Source organism: Scyliorhinus canicula, chromosome 11 (genome assembly GCF_902713615.1).
Source record: "Scyliorhinus canicula chromosome 11, sScyCan1.1, whole genome shotgun sequence".
In the NCBI taxonomy this organism is placed as follows: domain Eukaryota; kingdom Metazoa; phylum Chordata; class Chondrichthyes; order Carcharhiniformes; family Scyliorhinidae; genus Scyliorhinus; species Scyliorhinus canicula.
In genome coordinates, this window is record NC_052156.1 from 92,573,306 (window position 1) to 92,597,769 (window position 24,464).

General features: G+C 46.9%; 1 protein-coding gene across 1 annotated transcript in view; it reads left to right on the top strand.

Annotated features, from left to right (window-relative positions):
• LOC119973771 (voltage-dependent calcium channel subunit alpha-2/delta-2-like) overlaps positions 1-24,464 on the top strand; it is a 979,537-nt gene that overhangs the window by 322,135 nt on the left and 632,938 nt on the right. Inside the window, exon 4 of the mRNA XM_038812195.1 lies at positions 11,196-11,240. Within this exon, the coding sequence (XP_038668123.1) occupies positions 11,196-11,240 (45 nt within the window). The remainder of the gene's footprint in view (positions 1-11,195; positions 11,241-24,464) is intronic.

Consider the following 24,464-nt stretch of genomic DNA (forward strand, 5'->3'; position numbering starts at 1 on the left):
ATGAAATCTTGTTGTGGCATTCTTTCAGCTAATAACTTGAATCTCTTTGATTGTTGATTATATGTTGGTGATTGTATAGCGAGTGTTTGGTGATTATGTGGTGATGTTCTGGTGATTATACGGCAGATGTATTGGTCTGTCATTTTAGAATGATATGTTGGTGATTCTCTGGTAAAATGTTGATGATGTAGTACTGTTGGGGATGTGTTGGTAATTAAATGATTACGTGTTGGTGATGACATAGTGATTTGTTGGTGATTATATGTTAAGAGTTAGTCATTCACACCGAGTTTGACAGTAGCATTGTTTGTCAAATTGGATGCATTGCATTACCGTTGTCGTCACAGGTTTCCGTATTCTCTAAAACCTGTGCTCTTTCTTTGTGTTTGCATTTAGCTTTAAAATTAATTTGTACTGTTGACAAAACTACTCACGAGACAGAACAGATTTAGAGTCCTCTGCAAGGAACTTTGATCTTCGAAATGAAACTTGTTTGATTGGAAGTAATACAACATGCTTACTCAGTGTTGTTCATAAATATTCAAAGGTTAAATATTCCATTATTATTTATGAAATGCTGTTTTATTGAATATCTGTATCACTAAAATCCTTCTCTCATCTATTTATGTTGTGACTAAATTAAAACCATTATTGAAAAGCCTCATTCATGATGCTACGATGTGCGAGATTTAGCGGAAACACTTCACAGGGGCTGGTTTAGCACAGTGGGCTAAATCGCTGGCTTATAATGCAGAACACAGCCAGCAGCGCGCGTTCAATTCCTGTACCAGCCTCCCCGAACAGACGCCGGAATGTGGTGACTAGGGGCTTTTCACAGTAACTTCATTTGGAGCCTACTTGTGACAATAAGCGATTTTCATTTAATTTCATTTTTTCATCGACACTACTCCCTTCTCCGGCGTCAGGTTCCTGCGCTGCCAACAGCAGCGCGAGGGCATCCTCTGCGGGGCCAATTCCACCATTCATTTTGGTATCTGTAAAGAGAGGGAGAGAGACCGACAATTAGTTAGGGCTTCCATCCCGGGACCCTCAAATCCCCCAAGCTTCCCCCACCCTTATGTGTCCTCCTACTTTCAGAGTGATATCTACTGAGCCTGTTGTGCTGGAAACCTCACTCTGCACACTTGCCCCGTCAGGGGCCCTTGGACCCTGGCCCCTGCCAGGAACATTCGGGAGACCCTCCTCGGGTGCCCCTGAGCCACACACTCACCAATTGGTCGCAAGGATATCCACTGAGTTGAAGCCCAGCTCTTGACTGTTTGATTGTTGATTGCTGCCTCCATGGTGCTGCTGCTTCTAAAGGTCAGGCAAACTGTACAGGCTTCTGTGTTTGATTGAAATGCAATGCAATAATTATTGTCTGAAACAGGACACGTGTACCCACGGGAATCCACATGAGAACATTTTGTTAATTAAATGGTCAACATTACCTTTATGCAAAAAATTTTAAAAATCTACTTAGCAGTCCACATATCACATGAACCATTAACCGACAAGAAAAAGGGACTGTGCCATACACAAATGCACCTTTTTGCTACAGAATATCAGCACAAACACAAAGCTACAACAATGTATTTATACAAAGAAAACCAAATACATGTTAAGCATTAAACAGTCACTGGCATCTGAATCAATGCGCCTCCCCCTCCCACAGCCCCCAGCAGTAGATGCACATTAGTGGAAAGTTGCTCAGGTGATGCTGTAACAATACACCGGAAAGTCACACTGATGCAGAGCATGGCGGGAGGGCAAGAGAGCACCCTTCACCCGCTCCAGCACTGGCAGTAGGTTCTGGACTCAAGGGGCCTCAGAAGCAAAAGGGGTTGCAGCAAATAAACTCCAGAAATTAAACAGTAAACAGTACAATAAATCTCTCCCCAGCCCGCAGCTCCAGTAGTAGACTCGCATCAGTGGAAGGTAGTGTAAAAAAACACCGGAAAAGTCACACCAACACAAAGCACAGCAGAAGAGTGAAAGCACACCTCTGCCTCTTTGCTAGCATTGCTGGCAGGTCATCTTCCTGTCACCCATTCCCTTGCTCCAAGCTTCAGATGCAAAATGTCATGATATGCAAACATGCAGCTAATGAAATCATAGAACAGGACATGACCAATGAGCAGTCAGGACATTCAGGGGTGGTATCTCACTATAAAAGGAATGAGACACTCACACCCCGCCTCTTTCCACAGACCAACATCTACAGAGTGAGACAGGGTGTATTCTCAGCATCACACCTCAGCACGTGGCTTAGAGCAAGGCTGGTTCAGTTAGACTGAGTTACGACATTGAGATTAGCAGAGTCAAGCTCATTGAGAACTGTGCTAATAGATCAATAAAACATATTGAACTCACTTCAAAGTCTGGAGCATCTTTTACTCGAAACTGCATAAAGTGGCAGCTTGCGTTATTCCAAATTACATAACACAACATGATACCAGGAGTCTGTTCAATCTAGTTAGTTCAACTCAGCAACATCTGTGACGACCAGCGAATGTATACCGGCACAATGGAAAAGATTTCGGCTCCTCACCAGCTCAGCACCTCCGGCAAACTCAGTGCCAACTGGCGGACATTCGAGCAGAAATGTCAGCTTTACGTCGAAGCATCAGACCTCAATGACGCAACAGATGCACGGAAGATAGCTCTTTTCCTCACCACAGCGGGTGATCACGCCTTGGAAATATTCAACTCCTTTCACTTCGCCGAAGACCAGGACAAGACAAAGTTTCAGACCATCCTGGACAAGTTTGACAGCCACTATGAGGTGGACACGAACAAAATCTTCGAGCGCTACATATTCAAGCAGCGATTGCAAGGTAAAGATGAATCCTTCAACTCATATTTAACTAACCTTAGACTGCTAGCGCAATCCTGCAACTTCGGTGATATCACTGACTCCATGATCAGATACCAAATCGTTTTTGGAGTTCACTCTGATCCTCTGAGAGAGCAGTTACTGAAGATCAAGCTTATGACCCTGCCAGTCGCGATTGAAACATGCACAGTGCATGAGCACGCTAAAAATCGCTATTCCCAATACAAAACGGCAGAAAATGATAAATTAGCCTCCCACGAGGTGGAGAGTGTGCAGGCCATCTCCCGGATGCAGCGCCTCAACATTGTCGAAAGCGGCCATTTTGCGTGCTCTTCCCGGGGCCCAATGCACGCGCGATGCGAATGGGATAACCCGCACTGCGCAGGTGCAGATGTCTGAGAACCGCACTGCGCATGTGCAACAACGAATGGAGCATCAGGACACCGCGTCATGACGTGTTCGAACTGTGGCACCGCCCATTTAAAGAAACACTGCCCTGCAAGAGGCAGACACTGTTTAAACTGGGGGAAGCCAGGCCACTATGCAGCCCTGTGCAGATCTGCACCACCAGTCAGGAGCCAGCTCTCCCAATTCCGACGACGGCGCGGCGCATCCGGAGTGTGCAACAACGCCTACAGGATTCTGATCCCGGCAGTGCAACGGATCCAGATGCTGAATGCCTGGACAACGCCTACCATGTAGGTATTATTACAAAGTGTGAATATGCCACATCAGACACATCGCAAGTCCAATCAATCCTAGCTGTGGATTCCGAGGACGAATGGCGAGCAGTGATGAAGGTCAACCACTGCCCCATCCAGTTCAAGCTGGACACAGGTGCCTCTGCCAACCTCCTCTCACAGGCAGACTTCAGACGCATTAAGAAGCCCCCACGGTCTTCCAGCTGCCTGCAAGCTCCTGGATTACAACGGGAATGCCATCATGGCACTGGTATTCCGCCATCTGCACGTGTCCATCCGACGCCATCCCGTACCAGCCTCCCCGAACAGGTGCCGGAATGTGGCGACTAGGGGCTTTTCACAGTAACTTCATTTGAAGCCTACTTGTGACAAAAAGCGATTTTAATTTTTTCATTTCACACACAAGCACGGTTACGTTTTGAAATTGTTAAGCCGGACAGGGCATCCCTACTAGGTGCGCACGCCTTCAAGCAGCTGAACCTCATTCAAAGGGTTTAACCCACAACATCCTCCCATGTGGATCTTCAGGCCAGCATCGACAACGCCTCGCCCAGTATCCAGATGTGTTCGACAGGATGGGCACGCTGCCGTATCGATACAAGATTCTGCTACGGCCTGAAGCCAAGCCAGTGGTCCACGCACCACGACGAGTCCCTGTTCCACTGAGAGAGCGCCTGAAGGCACAGCTCAAGGATCTTCAGCAAAAAGGCATCATATCCAAGGTCACCGAACTGACTGACTGGAGTCAGCTCGAGGGTGTGCGTAAAGACGCCTTTGGCGAACCTGCGCATCTGCATTGATCCCAAGGATCTTAATAAGAATATCATGCAGGAACACTACCCCATCCCGAAGCGGGAGGAACTCACGAGTGAGATAGCACACACGTGCTTCTTCACCAAATTGGATGCATCACAGGGATTTTCTCAAATCCAGCTGAAAGAGTCCAGCAGAAGACTCTGCACCTTCGACACACCTTTTGGCAGATACTGCTACAATCGCATGCCATTTGCCATTATGTCGGCATCAGAGATATTCCATCACATCATGGAGCAGATGATGGAAGGCATTGAAGGGGTTCGTGTGTACGTGGACGACATCATCATATGGTCCACGACCCCTGCAGAACATGTGCTCCATCTCCAGAAAGTATTCTGCCGTGTACATGCCAACGGCCTGAAGTTAAACAGGTCCAAATGTTGTTTTGGCACATCGACGCTCAAGTTCCTCGACAAACAGATCTCACAGCATGGTGTGCGCCCGGACACAGACAAAATCAAGGCCATCGAGGCGATTGATGGTATCCTCCTCAAGCTGGACAGGATTGTCATTCCGCTCAGTCTCCAGAGCTTGGTGCTGCGCCAGATTCATGAGGGACACCTGGGCGTCGAGAAGTGCAGACGCAGAGCCAGGCAGGCTGTCTACTGGCCTGGCATCAGCCAGGACATCACGAACATGGTCCTCAACTGTGCTACCTGTCAGCGGTTCCAGCCAGCGCAGAGCAAGGAGACCCTCCAACAGCATGACGTAGTGACCTCTCGGTGGTCCAAGGTTGGCATCAACCTCTTTCATGCGAATGACCGCGACTACGTAGTGATCATCAACTATTTCTCGAATTACCCTGAGGTGCTGAAGCTCCTGGACCTCACCTCTCGGACTGTCATCAAAGCCTGTAAGGAGACGTTCTCAAGGCATGGCATCCTAATCACCGTCATGAGCGACAATGGCCCGTGCTTTAACAGTCGAGAATGGTCCAGGTTTGCCAGGTCATACAATTTCCACCATGTCACCTCCAGTCCGCACTGTCCGCAATCCAATGGAAAAGTCGAGAAAGGATTGCACATTGTGAAACAGCTCATCTGCAAGGCCGCAGACTCTGCTTCCGACATACGCCTTGCACTGCTCGTTACAGGGTGACTCCATCGTCCACTACCATGTTGCCGGCTCAACTCCTGATGAACACAGACCTCTGGATGACGCTTCCAGCCATATACCTGCCCAACCTGGATGACCTCCCGGTGTTGCAGAAGATGCAGCAGCTCAGAGACCGTCAAAAGCAGGGGTATGATGCCGATGCCACCGATCTGGCTGTGCTATCCTTGGCAGACATTGTCAGGATCCAGATACCGGATGGTGGTTGGTCTTCCCCGGCTGTCATTGTTCGACAGACCGTGCGCCGCTCTTATGTTGTACGCATGGCTGATGGCTCCATCGTGTGAAGGAATCGACAGGCACTGCGCAAAGTTGCCTACCCACAACCACTTTCTCCTCCATTGCCATATGTTGAATTGCCACCTCCTGATACCTCGCACCACAAGTCCACCAGTCACGCTTCCATCCCACCTGTCAAGGCATCGTCATCCCCTCCGCCACCTCTCCGACGGTCGATCAGGATCAGACGCAAGCCTCAAAGACTATACTTGTGAACATTTGTTTTGTTTGCTCTGTTCTGTTGTCCTCCGTCAGTCACGTTAGACAGACTCATTCACATGTAAATACATTCACATAAGCCAACAAAACATAAAAAAGGGGAGAAGTCATGATGTGCAAACATGCAGTTAAATGTCGGGGTAGCTCAGTTGGTTGGACGGCTGCTTCGTGATGCGGAGCGACACCAACAGCGCAGGTTCAATCCCCGTGCAGGCTGAGGTTATAAGGGCAGCACGGTAGCATGGTGGTTAGCATAAATGCTTCACAGCTCCAGGGTCCCAGGTTCGATTCCCGGCTGGGTCACTGTCTGTGCAGAGTCTGCACGTCCTCCCCGTGTGTGCGTGGGTTTCCTCCGGGTGCTCCGGTTTCCTCCCACAGTCCAAAGATGTGCGGGTTAGGTGGATTGGCCATGCTAAATTGCCCGTAGTGTCCTAAAAAGTAAGGTTAAGGGGGGGTTGTTGGGTTACGGATATAGGGTGGATACGTGGGGGTTTGAGTAGGGTGATCATTGCTCGGCAGAACATCGAGGGCCAAAGGGCCTGTTCTGTGCTGTACTGTTCTATGTTCTAACACATAGAACAGGACATGACCAATGAGCAGTCAGGACACTCAGGGGTGGTATCTCACTATAAAAGGGATGAGACACTCACACCCCGCCTCTTTCCACAGACCAACATCTACAGAGTGAGACAGGGTGTATTCTCAGCATCACACCCCAGCACGTGGTTTAGAGCAAGGCTGGTTCAGTTAGACTGAGTTACGACATTTAGATTAGCAGAGTCAAGCTCATTGAGAACTGTGCTAATAGATCAATAAAACACATTGAACTCACTTCAAAGTCTGGAGCATCTTTTACTCAAAACTGCATAAAGTGGCAGCTTGTGTTATTCCAAATTACATAACACAACACACAAGAGGTGGCATCAGACAAGTGCACGGCCTTCAAGTATTAAACATTAAACAGCAACAGTACAATAGCAAACACATGGCTTCCGGACATTAAACATAAACAATCAACAGCACAATAAAATCATCAGTAATCTGCGCGGCTTCCAGCCATTAAACAGTAAACAGACAACAGTACAATAAAGTCACCAGCACTGTGCAAAAGCATTTCTTCAAGACCTTCAGCAAATTGCTCAGTGTTCATTAGGCTGACACCCTTTCTCTCCTTCAGCACCTGACGTCCTCCTTTTCATTTCTCCAGGCCACAGAAGTAAAAGAGACGGTAGAAAGCAAACACACAGTTTCCAGACATTAAACATTGAACAGTCAACAGTACAAGAAAAGGCACCAGCAAGCTGCAAAAGCAGTTCTTCATACCTTTAGCAAGTTGCTCAATTGAATCGGGCGGCCACCCGTCCCTTTTGTCAGCACTGGCAGTAGTTTCATTTCACTCCCGCCGTTACCTTACTCCAGGTCACAGAAGCAAATGAGGCAGCAGCAAACAGATATACATCCTTCAGGCAGCTACAACAGCATTCGGGTCACTCCGCCTCTCTCTCCCCCTCTGGCAACTCCCAGCAGCAGACACTCAAAGGGGGGAATAATCATAGAATCATAGAATTTACAGTGCAGAAGGAGGCCATTCGGTCCATCGAGTCTGCACCAACCTTTGGAAAGAGCATCCCTTTTTAAGCCCACACCACTACCCTATCCCCGGAATCCAGTAACCACACTTAATTTTTTTGGACACTAAGGGCAATTTTAGCATGGCCAATCCACCTAACCTGCACATCTTTCCTTACTCCAGGCCACAGAAGCCAAAGAGGCAGCAGCAAACAGACACATTTCTAGGCAGCACAGTGGCTAGCACTGTGTCTCTGCAGTGCCAGAGGCCCAGGTTTGATTCCCTGCTGGGTCACTGTCTGTACAGAGTCTGCACGTCTCCCCGTGTCTGCGTGAGTTTCCTCCGGGTGCTCTGGTTTCCTCCCACAGTCCATAGACGTGCAGGTGAGGTAGATTGGCCATGCTAAATTGCCCTTCGTGTCCAAAAAAGTTAGAAGGGGTTATTGGGTTATGGGGACAGGGTGGAAGTGAGAGCTTAAGTGGGTCGGTGCAGACTCGATGGACCAAATGGCCTCCTTCTGCACTGTATGTTCTATGTCATATCTTTGGACTGTGGGAGGAAACCGGAGCACCCGCAGGAAACCCATGCAGACAAAGGGAGAACATGTAGACTCCACACACAGTGACCTAAGCTGGGAATCGAAACTGGGGCCCTGGAGCTGTGAAGCAACAGTGCTAACCACAGTGCTACCGTGCTGCCCATACCAGAAAGTCACACTGACACAGAGCACAGCAAAAGAGTGAAAGGGCTTTAACCTGGTGTTGTAAGACTTCTTACTGTGCTCACCCCAGTCCAACGCCGGCATCTCCACATCATGGCTTCTTCGGACTGGCAGTCGGCCAGCTAACAACCTCCCCTTTCTTTATTCCAGGCCACAGAAGCAGAAGAGGCAGCAGCAAACAAACACTAGGCCTTCAGGCATTGCAGCTACAAGCAGGAGCAATCAGCAAATACACCCCACAGCACCACTGGAGAAAGATTTCATTAACAAAGATTTGAAAATCAACTATGATGAGGTTTCCTCAGCAATGTGGTAAATTATGGACAACAGCGAGTCCAAAATGATTAACCCATTTTGGGCTCACTGTTGTCCATAGTTTACCACATTGCTGAGGAAACCTCAAAACATGCAGACACACTGAGAGAACACTGACACAGTCACACTGAGAGAACCTCAAATCACGCTCACAGGGTAGGATTCTCTGGCCTCACCCTGGCGTGTTCCTCGGTGGGAGGAGGTAGCCCACCATTGGCTGGCGGCAGGATCTTCTGGTCCCACCGCTGTCGATGGGATTTTCCACTGAATTTTCCCCATGCCACTGGGAAATCCGCAGCGAGGAGCGCATCGGTAGGACCAGAAGATTACACTGGCGTGAACAACCAAAGATCTCGTCCACATTGAAAGAATGCTGACATGCTCACACGGTAGGAACATCAAACCACACTAACTGAGGAAACTCCGCAAATCACATTCACACGGACACATTCACACAAAGGGAAATTCCTGAAACACACACTGAGGAAAATTCCTGACACACAAACTGAGGAAAATCCTTGACACACTCACATTGAGGGAATACCTCGACAAGCGTTCTCACCTGTTTCCAGTATTCTTTTATTTGTACTATTATTTTCAGACCTTGATTCATAACTTTACCACCACTTGTCAATATACTAGGTTCTCTTGGTAACGGCATAGGATTTCGAACCCTCACAAAATGGCCAGCAGTCTCCTGAATCAGCATCAATCTCCCGGTGACCAAAGAAAGCCTTTGAGGAGATTTTAAAACAACAGGTGGAATTCTCCCACAAAATGACTAAGGCCGGAATTCTGCAGCCGTTGGGATTCTCTGTTCCCACCAGCAGCACACTGTGGTTTTTCCGGTGCCATAGGGTGGCTTCAATGGGAAATCCCAAGCAGCGTAAGTAAAGAATCCCGCCGCCAGTGAATGGCGCATCGCCGAGAAACACGGACTGGGGAAACGGAGAATCCCGCCCCCTATTTCAGCAGGAAAACCGGTGAGAAGCCTGTTGGCTGTCCAAGATCGATTCCCATCATAATCCACCCACACTTTGGAGTAGGTTCTCCAGTCGTCCAAGGAGTGTTTCTCAGTGGTGTGCCATTCACTGATAGCAGGTTTCTCCACTGCTGGCATCGTGGCCTCAGGCTCCCCTCCCACAAGTTTGCGATGCCCCACTGTGGGGTTGCAAAGGACCACACCTTCAGCAATCCCCCCTTTTAGACTCTTCCCCCCCCCCCCCCCCCCAACCCTCCATGTGCGCCGTTCCGGCCACTCCCTTAATACCCACCCCCCTTAATGGTCATGAACATTCTCAGGCCCTGCCCCCTGGCATTGCAACCTGCCATCCTGGCATTTCCCATTGGCACTATGGCAGTGCCAACCTGGCACCCTGGCAGTGTTAACCTGGCGGTACCAGGTTGGCACTGCTGGGGGTAGTGCCCTGCCCTGTCCCCGACTGTACAGGGGCTCTTTGAGCTCCTTGCCATAGCCATCACATCTGGTCTGCGTATTTGGATGCCAGTACTGATTCACGCCGGCCTCATGCTGTGCCTGCGGAGATGGTGAATGGGATGAGCATAATTAAATGAATCAGATCTTGTACTTCGGGCTGGGAGGATCGCGCTCTGTTCGGTACCCGGAATATACCTCGTTTGGGGGCTCTTCCGTTTTTCTCCGGGGTTAGAATTGTGTACATTTCATTGACACGAATGTGTGAGTTGGGCCAGTTTGGTCTACAAGCATTATCAACCCAACTCAGCAAGGAGGATCCTGCAGCGTTGGCTCAGAAATTTCTCTATCTGTGCATGGTGTTATGACCCATCTCAGGTGAGGTTCCCTAAAATTGTTGATCCGGACGAAACCACTCAGTTTTTCACTGTCCAGCTGGGATACCCCCAAATTGTTCCAATTCCAGATGAGGAGGGATGAACTGGCTCCCTGTCTTTGTACAACCCTCTCTGTTGGTCACAATAAGATTTTATCTAGAAAGAATCTCTTTTCATGGGTACTTTTTTCCTAGAACCAAGTTATGTTTTAAGAGGTGCCAATTGAACCTTGCTGTCATTAGTTAAAGAGACAGTGATTTTACTTATTACTAAAGGCAAGAAAACGACAAATATACAAATTGTAAGGGAAAATTGAGTTCAATGTAAGTAAATATGTTTAAAAAGGTATACAGAACAATCCTTGACCGCGAAGAGTAGCTGATTGAGCGTGTGGCCATTGCAATTTGAGAATACAGTCGGATTGAGTTCAGTAGACGCAATAGTCAATTTCAAGTTCCTAAAAAGTTGACTTCAGCAGGCGAATAGTCGGTTTTGCAATTCCAATGTTCTGTAGCCAGTGAAGGTCAACATTTCAGAAAGTGAACTAGCGACTGAAAGAACAATAGGAATTTTGTCCAGGGACGTGAATTGTCACTTCAGGGTGACCCTGAGAAGTACTCATTGTGAAGCAAAAGTTGAGAATTGGTGAGCAACAGGAGCTTGTATCCACTACAAGGAACTTCCGAAATGCAGTTTGATGTTAGATCTGCTGAGCCAAGGCATGACCGTATCATCCAAACTACATTTTAGCAGTTGATGGTGAGGACACACTAATCTGAGCCTCTTCTTTTATTTATTTCTATATTTTTTTAGGAACGAGACGTTGTATACTTTGATGCAAAAGCAGGAACATCTTATGTAAGTCCAGAAGTTGAATACACGTTGCATGTTTGACTTATTCAACTTTCGGCTGTTCTCTCTGTGTCTTTGCTGTTGTACCAAGGTCTTGTCTCATTGTGATGAGGGAAGGTAAGAAATGCAAGGAAAGGGATGGGAAATACTTTCAGTTCTGGTTTGGGGCTCACAAATACGAGTGGAACACGACGATTTAATGGAAAAAAATCTATAAAATCATCTGCCCCTGCCTTCTAATCCTTAACAAGACAACAAGCTCCCCAACCCATCCTGGATGTGGTGACTCGTTTAGTGACTGAATGGACCAAACAGACCAAGAATGTTACTCCATATCTGTGTCGAGTTATCTAATCTCATGTGCAATGGCAACAGGGCCACACTAACTGGCCTCAGTGCCACTGGATAGGGTAATTACAAATTAGGCAGGATGGCCACAACAGACATTACTCAGTATTACCAGCCAGAATCAGGTGTATGGGTTTGCAATAACCCCTAACTAAATGAGATACTAATAACCATAGCTGAGGCTGACACATGGCAAATGCACTTGTGTATAATATCAGAGGATATCTGGTATCGGGCACATCCGATCCCTGTAAAGAGTTATCACCTGCACAAGGAGTGGAGGTAATGTGTTGAATAAAAAGCATTTAAGAAACCCCGTCAAGTATCACCTCTTCTAGGAACACTCATCCTGCTCAAATTCAATAATGGCCGGGATTCTCTGTTTGGCAAACTATGGACTGGATTCTCCGCCGGCGGGATCCTCTGCTTCACCGGCAACACACTCACGCCCGCAGATTTCCCGACGGCGAGAGTGTGCCCACAATGGGAAACCCCACTGGCCACCTGGCGGGGCGGAAGATCCCGCTGCCGCGGGGGCGTGCCGCTCCAGGAAACAGGTGCGGCGGGACGGGGAATCCCGCCCTATGTTCTCCCGTCAGAGGTGAATGGGAACTGATTTGTGCTACCACAGGGAGCAGAAATCAGGAAGCAATTCAGTATTCCCGCCATGCAAATTTATAAATGGTGAGGAATATGCGGGATTCCCGAGGGAATCTCACTACCGAGCCACCATTGAAAAGAAAATGAAAATCGCTTATTGTCACGAGTAGGCTTCAATGAAGTTACTGTGAAAAGCCCCTAGTCGCCACATTCCGGCGCCTGTCCGGGGAGGCCTGGTACGGGAACATTGAGAACAGTTGCCCCGATAGCAAAGTCCCGCGGCGAGCCACCGGCCTACCCAGCATTGCAAAGCAGCCTCCCCAGCCCCTCTGCATCACGGATCAGCCCCCCCACCCCATCGCATTGCGATCAGTCCCCCACCCCATCGCAAAGCAACCCTCCCCCCCCCCCCCAACCTCATCATGATTTAGGCCTCCCACCCCTTGATGTTCTTGATTACCCCCTTCCCCCAAGTACAGGGGTGACCCATCCACCCCTCAGTGTCCCCCTGAATAGGGGGAATCCCCCCCAGCCACCCCTGGAGAGGGGGTTCCCCCCGGAGACTCCCTGGATAGGGGGACCCCACCCAGAGACCCCTGTATGGTGGGACCCCCCCAAAGGGACTCCCTAAGTAAGGGGAGTACCCCCCGTGGCCCCTAACTAAAGGGACGCCCCACGGAGGCCGCCTAACTAAATGAACCCTCCTCCAGAAACCCCCCAGAAAACAGACACCTGTCAGGAAGCTAGAGAGCAGTCCAAGCAGGGACAGTGATAAAAACTACCATTGTAAAACTCACCTGGGCATACAGCTGCTGGCTCAGACAGAGGGAGCAAAATATGTCCATTCCTGGAAATAGAAAAGCAGTGACTTGTGTTTCAACCCCTCATATCCTTTAGCTGCAAGCCATTCATTCATTTTTCCTAGTGGGCTTTGATTGACGGCTTCCCCTAACACAGCTGTTAGCCTTGCTTCATTCATCTTCCTACCTGGATGAGTAAATCTAAGTGCTCTGACCACATTGCTTACAAACATCAACCACATCAAAGAGAATAACATGCATTCTAATCACCCCCCTTCACGCCGGAGTAATTTTGAAATGCTGAGCTGGAAATTGGCAGCACTTAACTCTCTTTGATGTTTGCAGGGGTGGGGTGGGCTGGTCGTGCATTGTGGGGGAGAGATTGGCCCTTGGGTACATTTTGGTGGCAGCTCCCTTAAGGGGTTACTCTCTTGGCCCACAGCGAGGCCCACCACATCCGAGCTACGCTGGTAAATACCAGTGGTGGTCTCGTACCACGTGGTTTCCAACCTGGAGGACTGGAGAATCGCGGGGGGGGGCAGAGATTCTGGTGCCAGACCCACTAAGTGGATACAAATGGGTCATTAGGACCCTTTTGCATCCATTAGTATCCTCCCGCTGGCACGTGGGCACGAACCTCGATCCCACCACCAGCAGGGGTCTAGAGCACAACATTCGGTTCAGCGCCTGGCACAAACCTCAATTTCAACCAGATGCCCAAGTCTCCACCCAATCAAGAACCGTGTTGTCGGCGCCGGGTTGGGGGAGGGGGGGAATCCAGATCAATATTTGAGACAAGATACAAGATGGGAGGAGCAGTAAAGACCAGCTGGGCCATCGAGCCAGTCCTGTACTAGATCGCCATGGCTTGTCTGCATCAATACTGTAATCTTACCTCCCGCACACATCAACAGCCATGCAGCCTCTTAAGGAAAAGGAAAAATGCTTATACCAATTTCAGAGCTAAATACTGGGAAATTCCTTTCCTATCCCCGAAAATAATCAATCTGCAGGAGACCACAGTTGTGCTGGAGTATTGTACATGCTGTGTGTTTTATGCTTTTGTGCTGTGTGTTTTATGTTGTGTGTTATGTATTGTGATAGTTCCCTATAATTAAACTTCCTTCCACATTGAAAATGCTTGACGAATGGCACCTGATCCTGACACCTGGAAGAGGTATGGCCTTCCATTGTAATGTCTCTAATGTCACTCTGAAAAATTTACGGTTTGAAATCATTTGACTTAATATGTATTTCTCTGGCTTTCAAGGTATGAAATATTAGAACACATTACATTCCTGGCACTTGTTATCAGCAACAAATATTCTCTGGTCAGGCACAGCATGAGGAAGATAGAATAAAAAGCTCCCTCTGCTCTGCCCAATACGTGGAGATGCCGGCGTTGGACTGGGGTGAGCAGTACAGGCAGTCAGCCCAAGGTTTAATTTTACTTTCCTGCCTGATCCCAGTCCTGTGATTTCCTTCAACTCCAAAAGTTTGTTCTTCCCAGATTTCTGGGAAAAAGATTCAAAGCCCTCTGAGTGAAAAGAAATTCCCCACATCCCCCAACCCATTACCTGAGATGATGTCCTCTACTAGCCTCTTTAGCCAGGAAAAACAGCCTCTCGGTGCTACCACTGTGCCACAATGCTGCATGTTACTAATGTCACTACATAGTGGCTGCATCTGCAACGTATCCCTGTTGTGGTATTGCTTTGAGGCGTCCATTTTGTTTGCAACAACTCAAGGTTGGTATTTCCTTTCCTGGATTTGATACTTTGTCAGCATTTGTGCTGTGAGTTTTCTTCAGTTTTGTAACATTTACAGTTTAGGATTGAGAATGTGAGGAAGCAGCACATGGTGCAGTAGTTAGCACTGGGACTGCAGCGCTGAGGACCCGGGTTCGAATCCCAGCCCTGGGTCACTGTCCATGTGGCATTTGCACACTCTCCCCGTGTTGTTGCCTTTTTTACCTGCTATAAATGTGGGAATCAGTAAGATTGCCCTTTTTTCTTTGGAAATCAATATTATATTGCTCAGAGTCGCCAGGTATCAAATGATACCACCACAAGGTTCAACTGGATAGCGATCAAAGAGCCAATCACCAGTTAGTTAGTTCAAGATCAAGATCTAGTTAGTTCAAGATTACACACACAATTAATCATGCAACATAGACACTACTAGTTAAACTACAACTATCAACTATGACAACCTGTATTTAACTTCAGGCACCTGGCTTAGGTCAGAGGAACAGTGGCCTTTTCTCAAATCTGGATCTATCGGGTCTGGAGAAGTAACTGCTGCTCAGCTGGGCTCATCCGTCTGATAGCGGGCGTTGAATTTGAACTTGCTTCTGGTGGTGCTGCAATTGGAGGTGGACATTGCCGGAGCGCCAAGTTCAAGAGAGATCGAACGCATGGCGATCTTTCTCTTTACTTGGGGAGTTTCGCGCTCTTTTGGGCGGTCCTTCGGTTTGGACCCCATTAATTGGGTAATTCTTAATCACTGGATTTGATTTGAGCCAATAAAGGGGTGGGTGCCTTGATGGCCGGGCGTGTCCTAAGCGGTCATTGACCCTGTTGTTTACGCTTCCCGAATACAGGGAGTGGCGCCGAAATGTCTGGTTGTATCGGTTGCTCAAGTATCAGTCTTTTTTCTGACGGAGATGGGCCATCAAAATGCTAATCGGTAATGGGTTTCGATGCTGTCTGGATTCTTCGCTCAGAAATATACATTCAGGCTCTGAGCCTGCCTGAAACTTACATTGTCCATTTTTCCCGTTATGCTTTGCGACCGTCCATGTTTCTTATTGTAAGTTGCCATCCCAGATGGCTACAGTGTCTGCGTGGGTTTCACCCCCACAACACAATGATGTGCAGGTTAGGTGGATTGGCTACGCTAAATTGCCCCTTACTTGGAAAAAAAAGGATTGGGAATGTTCATTTCTCAGTGACAATCCTTCTGTTCCCATATTGTGAAGAGCATTGAAGGACTTCAACTCCATGGAGAGACGAGAGAATTTAGATTAGTGATGGGCAACCTAGACTCGTGAGTGGGCCGCATGAGTGGCCCTCGTGCAACACAGTGGGCCGCAAGGTTGGAATCGGGCTTTTTCATTCATCATGACCCCATGAATAAGATTGAATAAATGTGATAAATGCCAAATATTTCCCAATGAGTTATAGAAAATGTTTGATCATTTATATATTAATAAAACTGTCATCAACTTCAAATAGCTAAAATAAAAGAAATATTTACACTTTGGACACACACGGCTATCATGGTCAGTGTTGCGAGCAATCAACATACACCTCATTTCACTTTCCCTTGCTTTACATGCGTATCACTTTAGTTATACCGGTAGGAAAAGAACAACAGGGAGGGAAATGAGCAGAATGTGGCAATCTTACATGTGGGCTGTGGTCAACAATGTCTTGTGGGTCACACTCAGAACCCAGATAGACCGCATGTGGTCCCCGGGCTGCAGATTTCCCATCCACGGCTCTAGATTGTTCTCCCTGGAGCAGAGAAAGTTCAAAGTTACATTGGTTTTTAATGGAGTAAAGAGGGAGAGCCATTTCCACTGGCCAGAGGGCTCGTACCAGAAAACAAGATTTAATGTAATTGTCAAAAGAACCAGAGATGTGATGAGGAGAAATCTTTTTACAGAGTGAAGTCGAATGCCCTGCCCTGAAAGTGTGATGGAGGCAGCCTCAGTCACGCAAAGTTTGAAAGGGTGTTGGGCATTGACATGAACAGAATAAAAAATGCAGGGGCATAGAGGAATGCCAGAGAGTGCAACTAATTGGATAACAAGAGCCAGCACTGGTTGAAAGCCTGTAATCGTAGAATCATGAAATTCCTGCAGTGCAGAAGGAGGCCATTTGGCCCAGCGAGTCTGTACCGGCACTTGGGAAGAGCACCCTCCCTAAGCTTAAGCCCATGCCTTCACCCTATCCCTGTAACCCAGTAACCCCACCTAACCTTTTTGGACACCAAGGGTCAATTTATCATGGCCAATCCACCTAACCTGCACATCTTTGGACTGTGGGAGGAAACTGGAGCACCTGGAGGAAACTCGTGCATGGGGAGAAAGTGCAAACTCCACAAGACAATCACCCAAAGCCGAAATTGAACCCGGGCCCCTGGAGCTGTGAGGCAGCCATGCTAACAACTGTGCCGCTCACAATATTTCAGGATTCTTGAAACAAGATGAATGGACGAAAAGGACCAGATTGGAAGCATGTAGAATAAGACATCTCAGACAATGTTCACTTCCTACATACAGACATCTACTCAACATATCAAGGTCTTGCCTGACAAAGGTCACATTTCCCCCCCCCAGAAGCAATAGAAGGCAGATATCTGCTAACTGAAGGCATGCAACCTACGTCCACCAGAATATCAATGACTGTAGCAGTCAAGGTTACCACTGAATCTTTTCAAGCAGCAACTGGAGATCTTTAGTGATTCAACCCGCATCTTACCATTGTAACAATCTCTTTGCATAAACTGCACAGTTCATTTCCATTCCAATAGAATCAGAAGACAGAGAGACTTTTGCAGACTGGCAGGATTCCTAACCATGCAAGGAGCAATTGACAGAACACATGTACCACTTTCAGCCTTAATGAGAACACCCTCATTTCCTATAATAGGAAAGGCTTTTATTCTGTTAATGTGTGCCTATTGTGCAATGTCAATAAACTTATCCTGCGCATCAATATCAGCTGCCATGACACTTCAGTGCAGGATTTTTCAAACTCACGGTCGCTACTCGAGGATGGGTGTCATGAAGGTCACGGAGCGATCAGTCGCGGAGCGATCAGTCGCATCATCCCTGGTCATGGGACAAGCGTCCAACAGCCGCGATTAGCTTTTAAGGATGCTGACCACGACTGGTCTTCAAATACAAACTATGGAGTCTTCTCGCCAGAAGCGGTGGCAGAGAGCAAGTCACAAGCGCAGCACGTACACTGATGCAACGCACCCTGTACATCCGTGATTTGGGCACAAAATCATGAAGGAGCTATTCCTCCATTTGTAACTGCCAGCAAACAAGCAACAGAACTGTGTGAAGAACTGAAGATGGGTCGTTTTGTAACAAGGAACAGAGGGCCAGAGTCACAAACAGGCCAGAGTCACAACTGAATCTGCTGGAGAGAGCTTATTAGGAGAGTCCAGGCAAGGTCAAAGCAGTGCTGGTGTAAGCCGTATGCACAGCTCGAAGAATTCTGGTGAATACCCAACAAAGCAAAAACTGAAGTTGGGTACAAAGCAGTCTAAAAATAATTTATTGAGGTGTGGCTTTCTTAAATGTGCCAATGAAAATCAGATGAAATGAAATGAAAATGGCTTATTGTCACGAGTAGGCTTCAATTAAGTTACTGTGAAAAGCCCCTAGTCGCCACATTCCGGCGCCTGTCCGGGGAGGCTGGTACGGGAATCGAACCGTGCTGCTGGCCTGCTTGGTCTGCTTTAAAAGCCAGCGATTTAGCCGAGTGAGCTAAACCAGCCCCAGATGCAAAGCCCACGTGTGTTATATGCAGGGAAGCACTGGTAAATGAAAGTTTAAAACCCTCAAAACGTCAAAGGCATGACGCGTTCAAGGACAAACCTCTTGATTTTTTTCAAAGGACGCAGCAAGAACTTAAATCGTCAGCTGAAGTCCTTAGCAAAAATGTAATATTGAATGACAGAGCATGTGAGATTGTGAAGATCAAGGAGGTTGCATTAATGGGAAGAAACACAATTTCTAATGGCCAGTTAAGAGCCTTTTCCTGCCCACCCTCAATTTGTAGGCTGTTGGACACCGGTTGGATCAGGTTGGCGAATAGGAAAATTTAACAATCTTGATTTCGGGCGGAGGAGGTAGTGGGAATCTCAATCTGAAAGCCCCTTCAAATTTGGGGCACCCTCTCCCCAGGGACCTGAGAGCTCCAAGGCAGGACTTCCTCTCCAAAGCAAGGCAGAAGTCCCGTCTGCTGCCAATCAATGCTCACTTGAGCGTGAAATGGCAGTGGGCTTGAAGGAGTCGGCAGGGATGCATTCCACCCCAACGATCAGGATGGCGGGTGCCGAGCACTCATCATTCTGACAATTCAGGCCCTGGATTCCATTGACAGGCAATTTAGGGGCATCTGTAGAAAAAATAGGATGATCATTGTTAGATTGTGGTAACTTACAATGATTATTTACTAAATCTGTATTATTAGTACCCTGTTGAGGTGTTTAATCCATGATTTTCAAGAGCCAGTTCCTCTTCTTCAGAAACTGTCATGTTTTAGGGGATGAGAACAATATGCCACAGGATGTTTGGTCCTTGAGCACATAAGTATTCCCAGGCATGTTTACGAGCTTCTACCTTTGCAGGCAGATCCCTTCCTGGGGGCTCCTTTAGCACAGCTGGCTTGTAATGCAGAACAATGCCAGCAGCTCGGGTTCAAATCCTCCCAGAACAGGCGCTGGAATGTGGCGACTAGGGGCTTTTCACAATAACTTCATTGAAGCCTACTTGTGACAATAAGTGATTATTATTATTATTAGATGAATGCTGCTTTTAATTTTCTAACCCTGACTGTACAAGAAAATCACACTTTTAATCATCTAACTCCTTACTGTTGGATTCCTTCACAAGATCACGCCCTGTCGCTCTGGATGGGTGGATCACTATGTGTCTCTCTGGATGGGTGGATCACTTTGTGTCTCTCTGGATGGGTGGATCATGATTGTTTCTCCGAATGGGCGGATCAGTACATGTCTCTCTCTAAATGGGTGGATCACCACATGTCTCTCTGGGTGGGTGGATCACCCTGTGTCTCTCTGTGTGGGTAGATCACCCTGTGTCTCTCTGGGTGGGTGGATCGCCCTGTGACTTTATGGATAGGTGGATCATGATTGTCTCTCTGAATAGGTGGATCACCAATATCTCTTTGGTTGGGCAGATCAACCCATGTAACTCTGGATTGGTCACTCAGCTCTTTCTCGTCCTTGATGTAACTTGGCTTAATTTAAAAGGATTATTATTAATAAAGAGCAACTCGCTAACTGTAGTTAGTGGATAGCTGAGTTGGTTTGCTGAGTTGGTCACGCCGCAGGTGAAAATTACTGAGGGAGATAGAAAAAGGGTGACCAAAAGACAGAGCAAGAGTAGGAAGGCAGTTGTCATGGGAATGTCACTTTAAGAAATGTTTGTCCTCTCAAGTGGCTGCAGTGATGTGAGTGTGTGGGTGGGGTGGGGCTGGGCTCTGGCTCTACTTTTTACTTTTGTTTTGAGCTGGCAACTTTGTGGCTCTGAGTTTTACCTTTGGTTTTCAGTTGGGGAGCTACATACAAACCAAGAAGGTATATTTTGGTCTCTCGCTACATGCTAAAGAATGTCTCCAGATCACTTGATAATTTCAAAGTAATACCTGTTTCTGTAAGGAATGCAAACCTACTGTTTTTGTAGGAAAATAGTGTTTGGCTCATGAATGTTGTTAGGAAAGTTACTGAGGGTTACTTATAGAGTACTGTATTTTTTTAGGGGGTATCAGTGTTGGTAGTTGATAAGATGTTTACTGTGTGTTTATAAAATGTTAACTGGATTCAGAGAATAAACATTGTTTTGTTAAAAAATACTTAAAATTTCTGTTGCATAACACCTAGAAAGTAGGCCCTTGTGCTCCTCATAACCAAAATCTATTAAAAGTTGTAGGTCAGGTGAACTCTATGATTACTTTGGTGTTCTCTAAACCGTGGCCCATAATACAGTACAGGTGTTCCCTGCGGTCGCCTCCCTGCAAAATATCCCGCTTTGGATACTGTTGAGGGCGATGTCTCACCAGGGGAAGGCAGCAACAGCTAGGTTCATGGCACCGTGGTGGGCTCTGCTGCACAGGAGGGCAGGAAGAAGAATGACAGAGCTCTCGTGATAGGGGACTCAATCGTAAGGGGAATAGACAGGTGGTTCTGCGGACGCAATCGTGGCTCCAGGATGGTATGTTGGGAGGGTGAACAGCCAGCTGTCATGGTGCAGATAGGCACCAGTGATATAGGTAAAAAAACAGGATGAGGTCCTACAAGCTGAATTCAGGGAGTTAGGCGTTAAACTAAAAAGTCGGACCTCAAAGGTAGTCATCTCAGGATTGGTACCAGTGCCACATGCTAGTCAGAGTAGGAATGTTAGGATAGATAGGATGAATGTGTGGCTCGGGAAATGGTGCAAGAGGGAAGGATTCAAATTCCTGGGGCATTGGAACCGGTTGTGGGGGAGGTGGGACCAGTACAAACCGGACGGTCTACACCTGGGCAGGACTGGAACCAATGTCCTAGGGGGCGGTGTTTGCTACTGCTGTTGGGGAGGGTTTAAACTAATGTGGCAGGGGGATAGGAACCGATGCAGGGAAGTAAAACGGGGACAGAAACAAAAGGCAGTCAGGGGGGAAAGTGTAATGCAGAGAAGCCATCACCAAAAATCTAGCAGGGCCACAGTACAGGGTAGAGTGACTGAGGAGAGCTCAGTGAATAAGCCCAGTAATACTAAAAGGAATAAAATAGGAAGTATAAACATAAATGGAAAGCGAAGCAGCAGGTTATTACATGAAGATATGGGTTCAACGATAAGGAAAATTAGGAGAAAAGTTAAAAGGAAAAATAACTTAGGAGAGGTTTCGGATCGGGGTGTTAAGATTCAAAACAGAGGTATAAAAGCCAACATAAAAGCACGAGGGGACATAGCCTTAAATTGAGGGGTAATAGATATAGGACAGACGTCAGAGGTAGGTTTTTTACGCAAAGAGTGGTGAGGCCGTGGAATGCCCTACCTGCAACAGTAGTGAACTCGCCAACATTGAGGGCATTTAAAAGTTTATTGGATAAGCATATGGATGATAATGGCATAGTGTCGGTTAGATGGCCTTTAGTTTTTGACTTCCCATGTTGGTGCAACATCGTGGGCCGAAGGGCCTGTACTGCACTGTATCGTTCTATGTTCTATAAGGGTACTTTACCTGACTGCTCGTAGTTTTCGGAATAAGGTAAATGAGTTGATGACACAAATCATTGTGAATGACTATGATTTAGTGGCCATTGCTGAAACATGGTTAAAGGATGGTCACAACTGCGAATTAAATATCCAAGGGTATCAAACTACTAGGAAGGACAGAGTGGATGGTAAGGGAGGTGGTGTAGCTCTGTTATTTAAGGATGACATCCGGGCAGTAGTGAGGGACGACATCGTGCTATGGAGAATAAGGTTGAATCCATTTGGGTGGAAATCAGTCACTGATAGGAGTAGTCTATAGGGCACCAAATAGTAACAATCCGGGGGGGCGGTCAATAAACAAAGAAATAACGGATGCATGTAGAAATGGTACAGCAGTTATCATGGGGGACTTTAATCTACATGTCGATTGGTTTAACCAGGTCGGTGAAGGCAGCCTTGAGGAGGAGTTTATAGAATGTATCCGCGATAGTTTCCCAGAACAGTATGTAATGGAACTACGAGGAAACAGGCGATCCTAGATCTGGTCCTACATAATGGTATAGGATTGATTAATATACTCATAGTTAGGGATCCTCTCGGAAGGAGCAGTCACAATATGGTGGTATTTAAAGGTGAGAAGGGGGGTGAGAAGGTAAAATCAAACGTTAGTGTTTTGTGCTTAAACAAAGGAGATTACAATGGGATGAGAGAAGAGTTGACTGGAAGCAAAGACTTTAGGGTGAAACAGTTGAGGAACAGTGGAGAACCTTCCAAACGATTTTTCACAGTGCTCAGCAAAGGTTTATACCAACAAAAAGGAAGGAAGATAGAAACAGGGAAAATTGACCGTGGATATCTAAGGAAATAAGGGAGAGTATCAAATTGAAGGAAAGAGCATACAAAGTGGCAAAGATTAGTGGGAGACTAGAGGATTGGGAAATCTTTAGGGGGCAACAGAAAGCTCCTAAAATCTTTAAAGAAGCGTAAGATAGATTATGAGAGTAAACTTGCTCAGAATATAAAAACAGATAGTAAAAGGATAAGAAGGTAGATTTAATAATGGAAGATGAGGAAATGGCTGACCAACTGAACAGGTTTTTTGGGTAGGTCTTCACAATGGAAGACACAAATAACATGCCAGTGACTGATAGAAATGAGGCTATGACAGGTGAGGACCTTGAGATGATGTTTATCACTAAGGAGGTAGTGATGGGCAAGCTAATGGGGCTAAAGGTAGACAAGTCTCCTGGCCCTGATGGAATACATCCCAGAGTACTAAAAGAGATGGCTCGAGAAATTGCAAATGCACTTGTGATAATTTACCAAAATTCACTAGACTCTGGGGTGGTCCCGGCGGATTGAAATTAGCAAACGTGACACCACTGTTTAAAAAAGGAGGTCGGCAGAAAGCGGATAATTATAGGCCAGTTAGATTAACTTTGGTAGGAGGGAAGATGCTGGAATCTATCATCAAGAAAGAAATAGTGAGGCATCTGGATAGACATTGTCCCATTGGACAGAAACAGCATGGGTTCATAAAGGGCAGGTCATGCCTAACTAATTTAGTGGAATTTATTGAGGACATTACCAGTGCGGTAGACAGCAGGGGGGCCAATCAATGTAGTATGTCTGGATTTCCAGAAAACTTTTGACAAGGTGCCACACAAAAGATTGCTTCATAAGATAAAGATGCATGGCGTTAACGGTAACGTAGTAGCATGTATGGAGGATTGATTAATTGATAGAAAGCAAAGAGTGGGGATTAATGGGTGTTTCTCTGGTTGGCAATCAGTAGCTAGTGGTGTCCCTCAGGGATCAATGTTGGGCCCACAATTGTTCACAATTTACATAGATGATTTGGAGTTGGGGACCAAGTGCAAGGTGTCCAAGTTTGCAGACGACACGAAGATGAGTGGTAAAGCAAAAGTGCAGAGGATACTGGATGTCTGCAGAGGGATTTGGATAGTTTAAGTGAATGGGCTAGGGTCTGGCAGATGGAATTCAATGTTGACAAATGTGAGGTTTTCCATTTTGATAGGAATAACAGCAAAATGGATTATTATTTGAATGATAAAATGTTAAAACATGCTGCTGTGCAGAGGGACCTGGGTGTCCTAGTGCATGAGTCGCAAAAAGTTGGTTTACAGGTGCAACGGGTGATTAAGAAAGCAAATGGAGTTTTGTCCCTCATTGCTAGAGGAATGGAGTTTAAGACTTGGGAGGTTATGCTGCAACTATATAAGGTGTTAGTGAGGCCACACCTGGAGTATTGTGTTCAGTTTTGGTCTCCTTACTTGAGAAAGGACGTACTGGCGCTGGAGGGTGTGCAGAGGAGATTCACTAGGTTAATCCCAGAGTTGAGGGGGTTGGATTATGAGGAGAGGTTGAGTAGACTGGGACTGTACTCATTGGAATTTAGAAGGATGCGGGGGGGATCTTATAGAAACATATAAAATTATGAAGGGAATAGATAGGATAGATGCGGGGAGGTTGTTTCCACTGGCGGGTGAAAGCAGA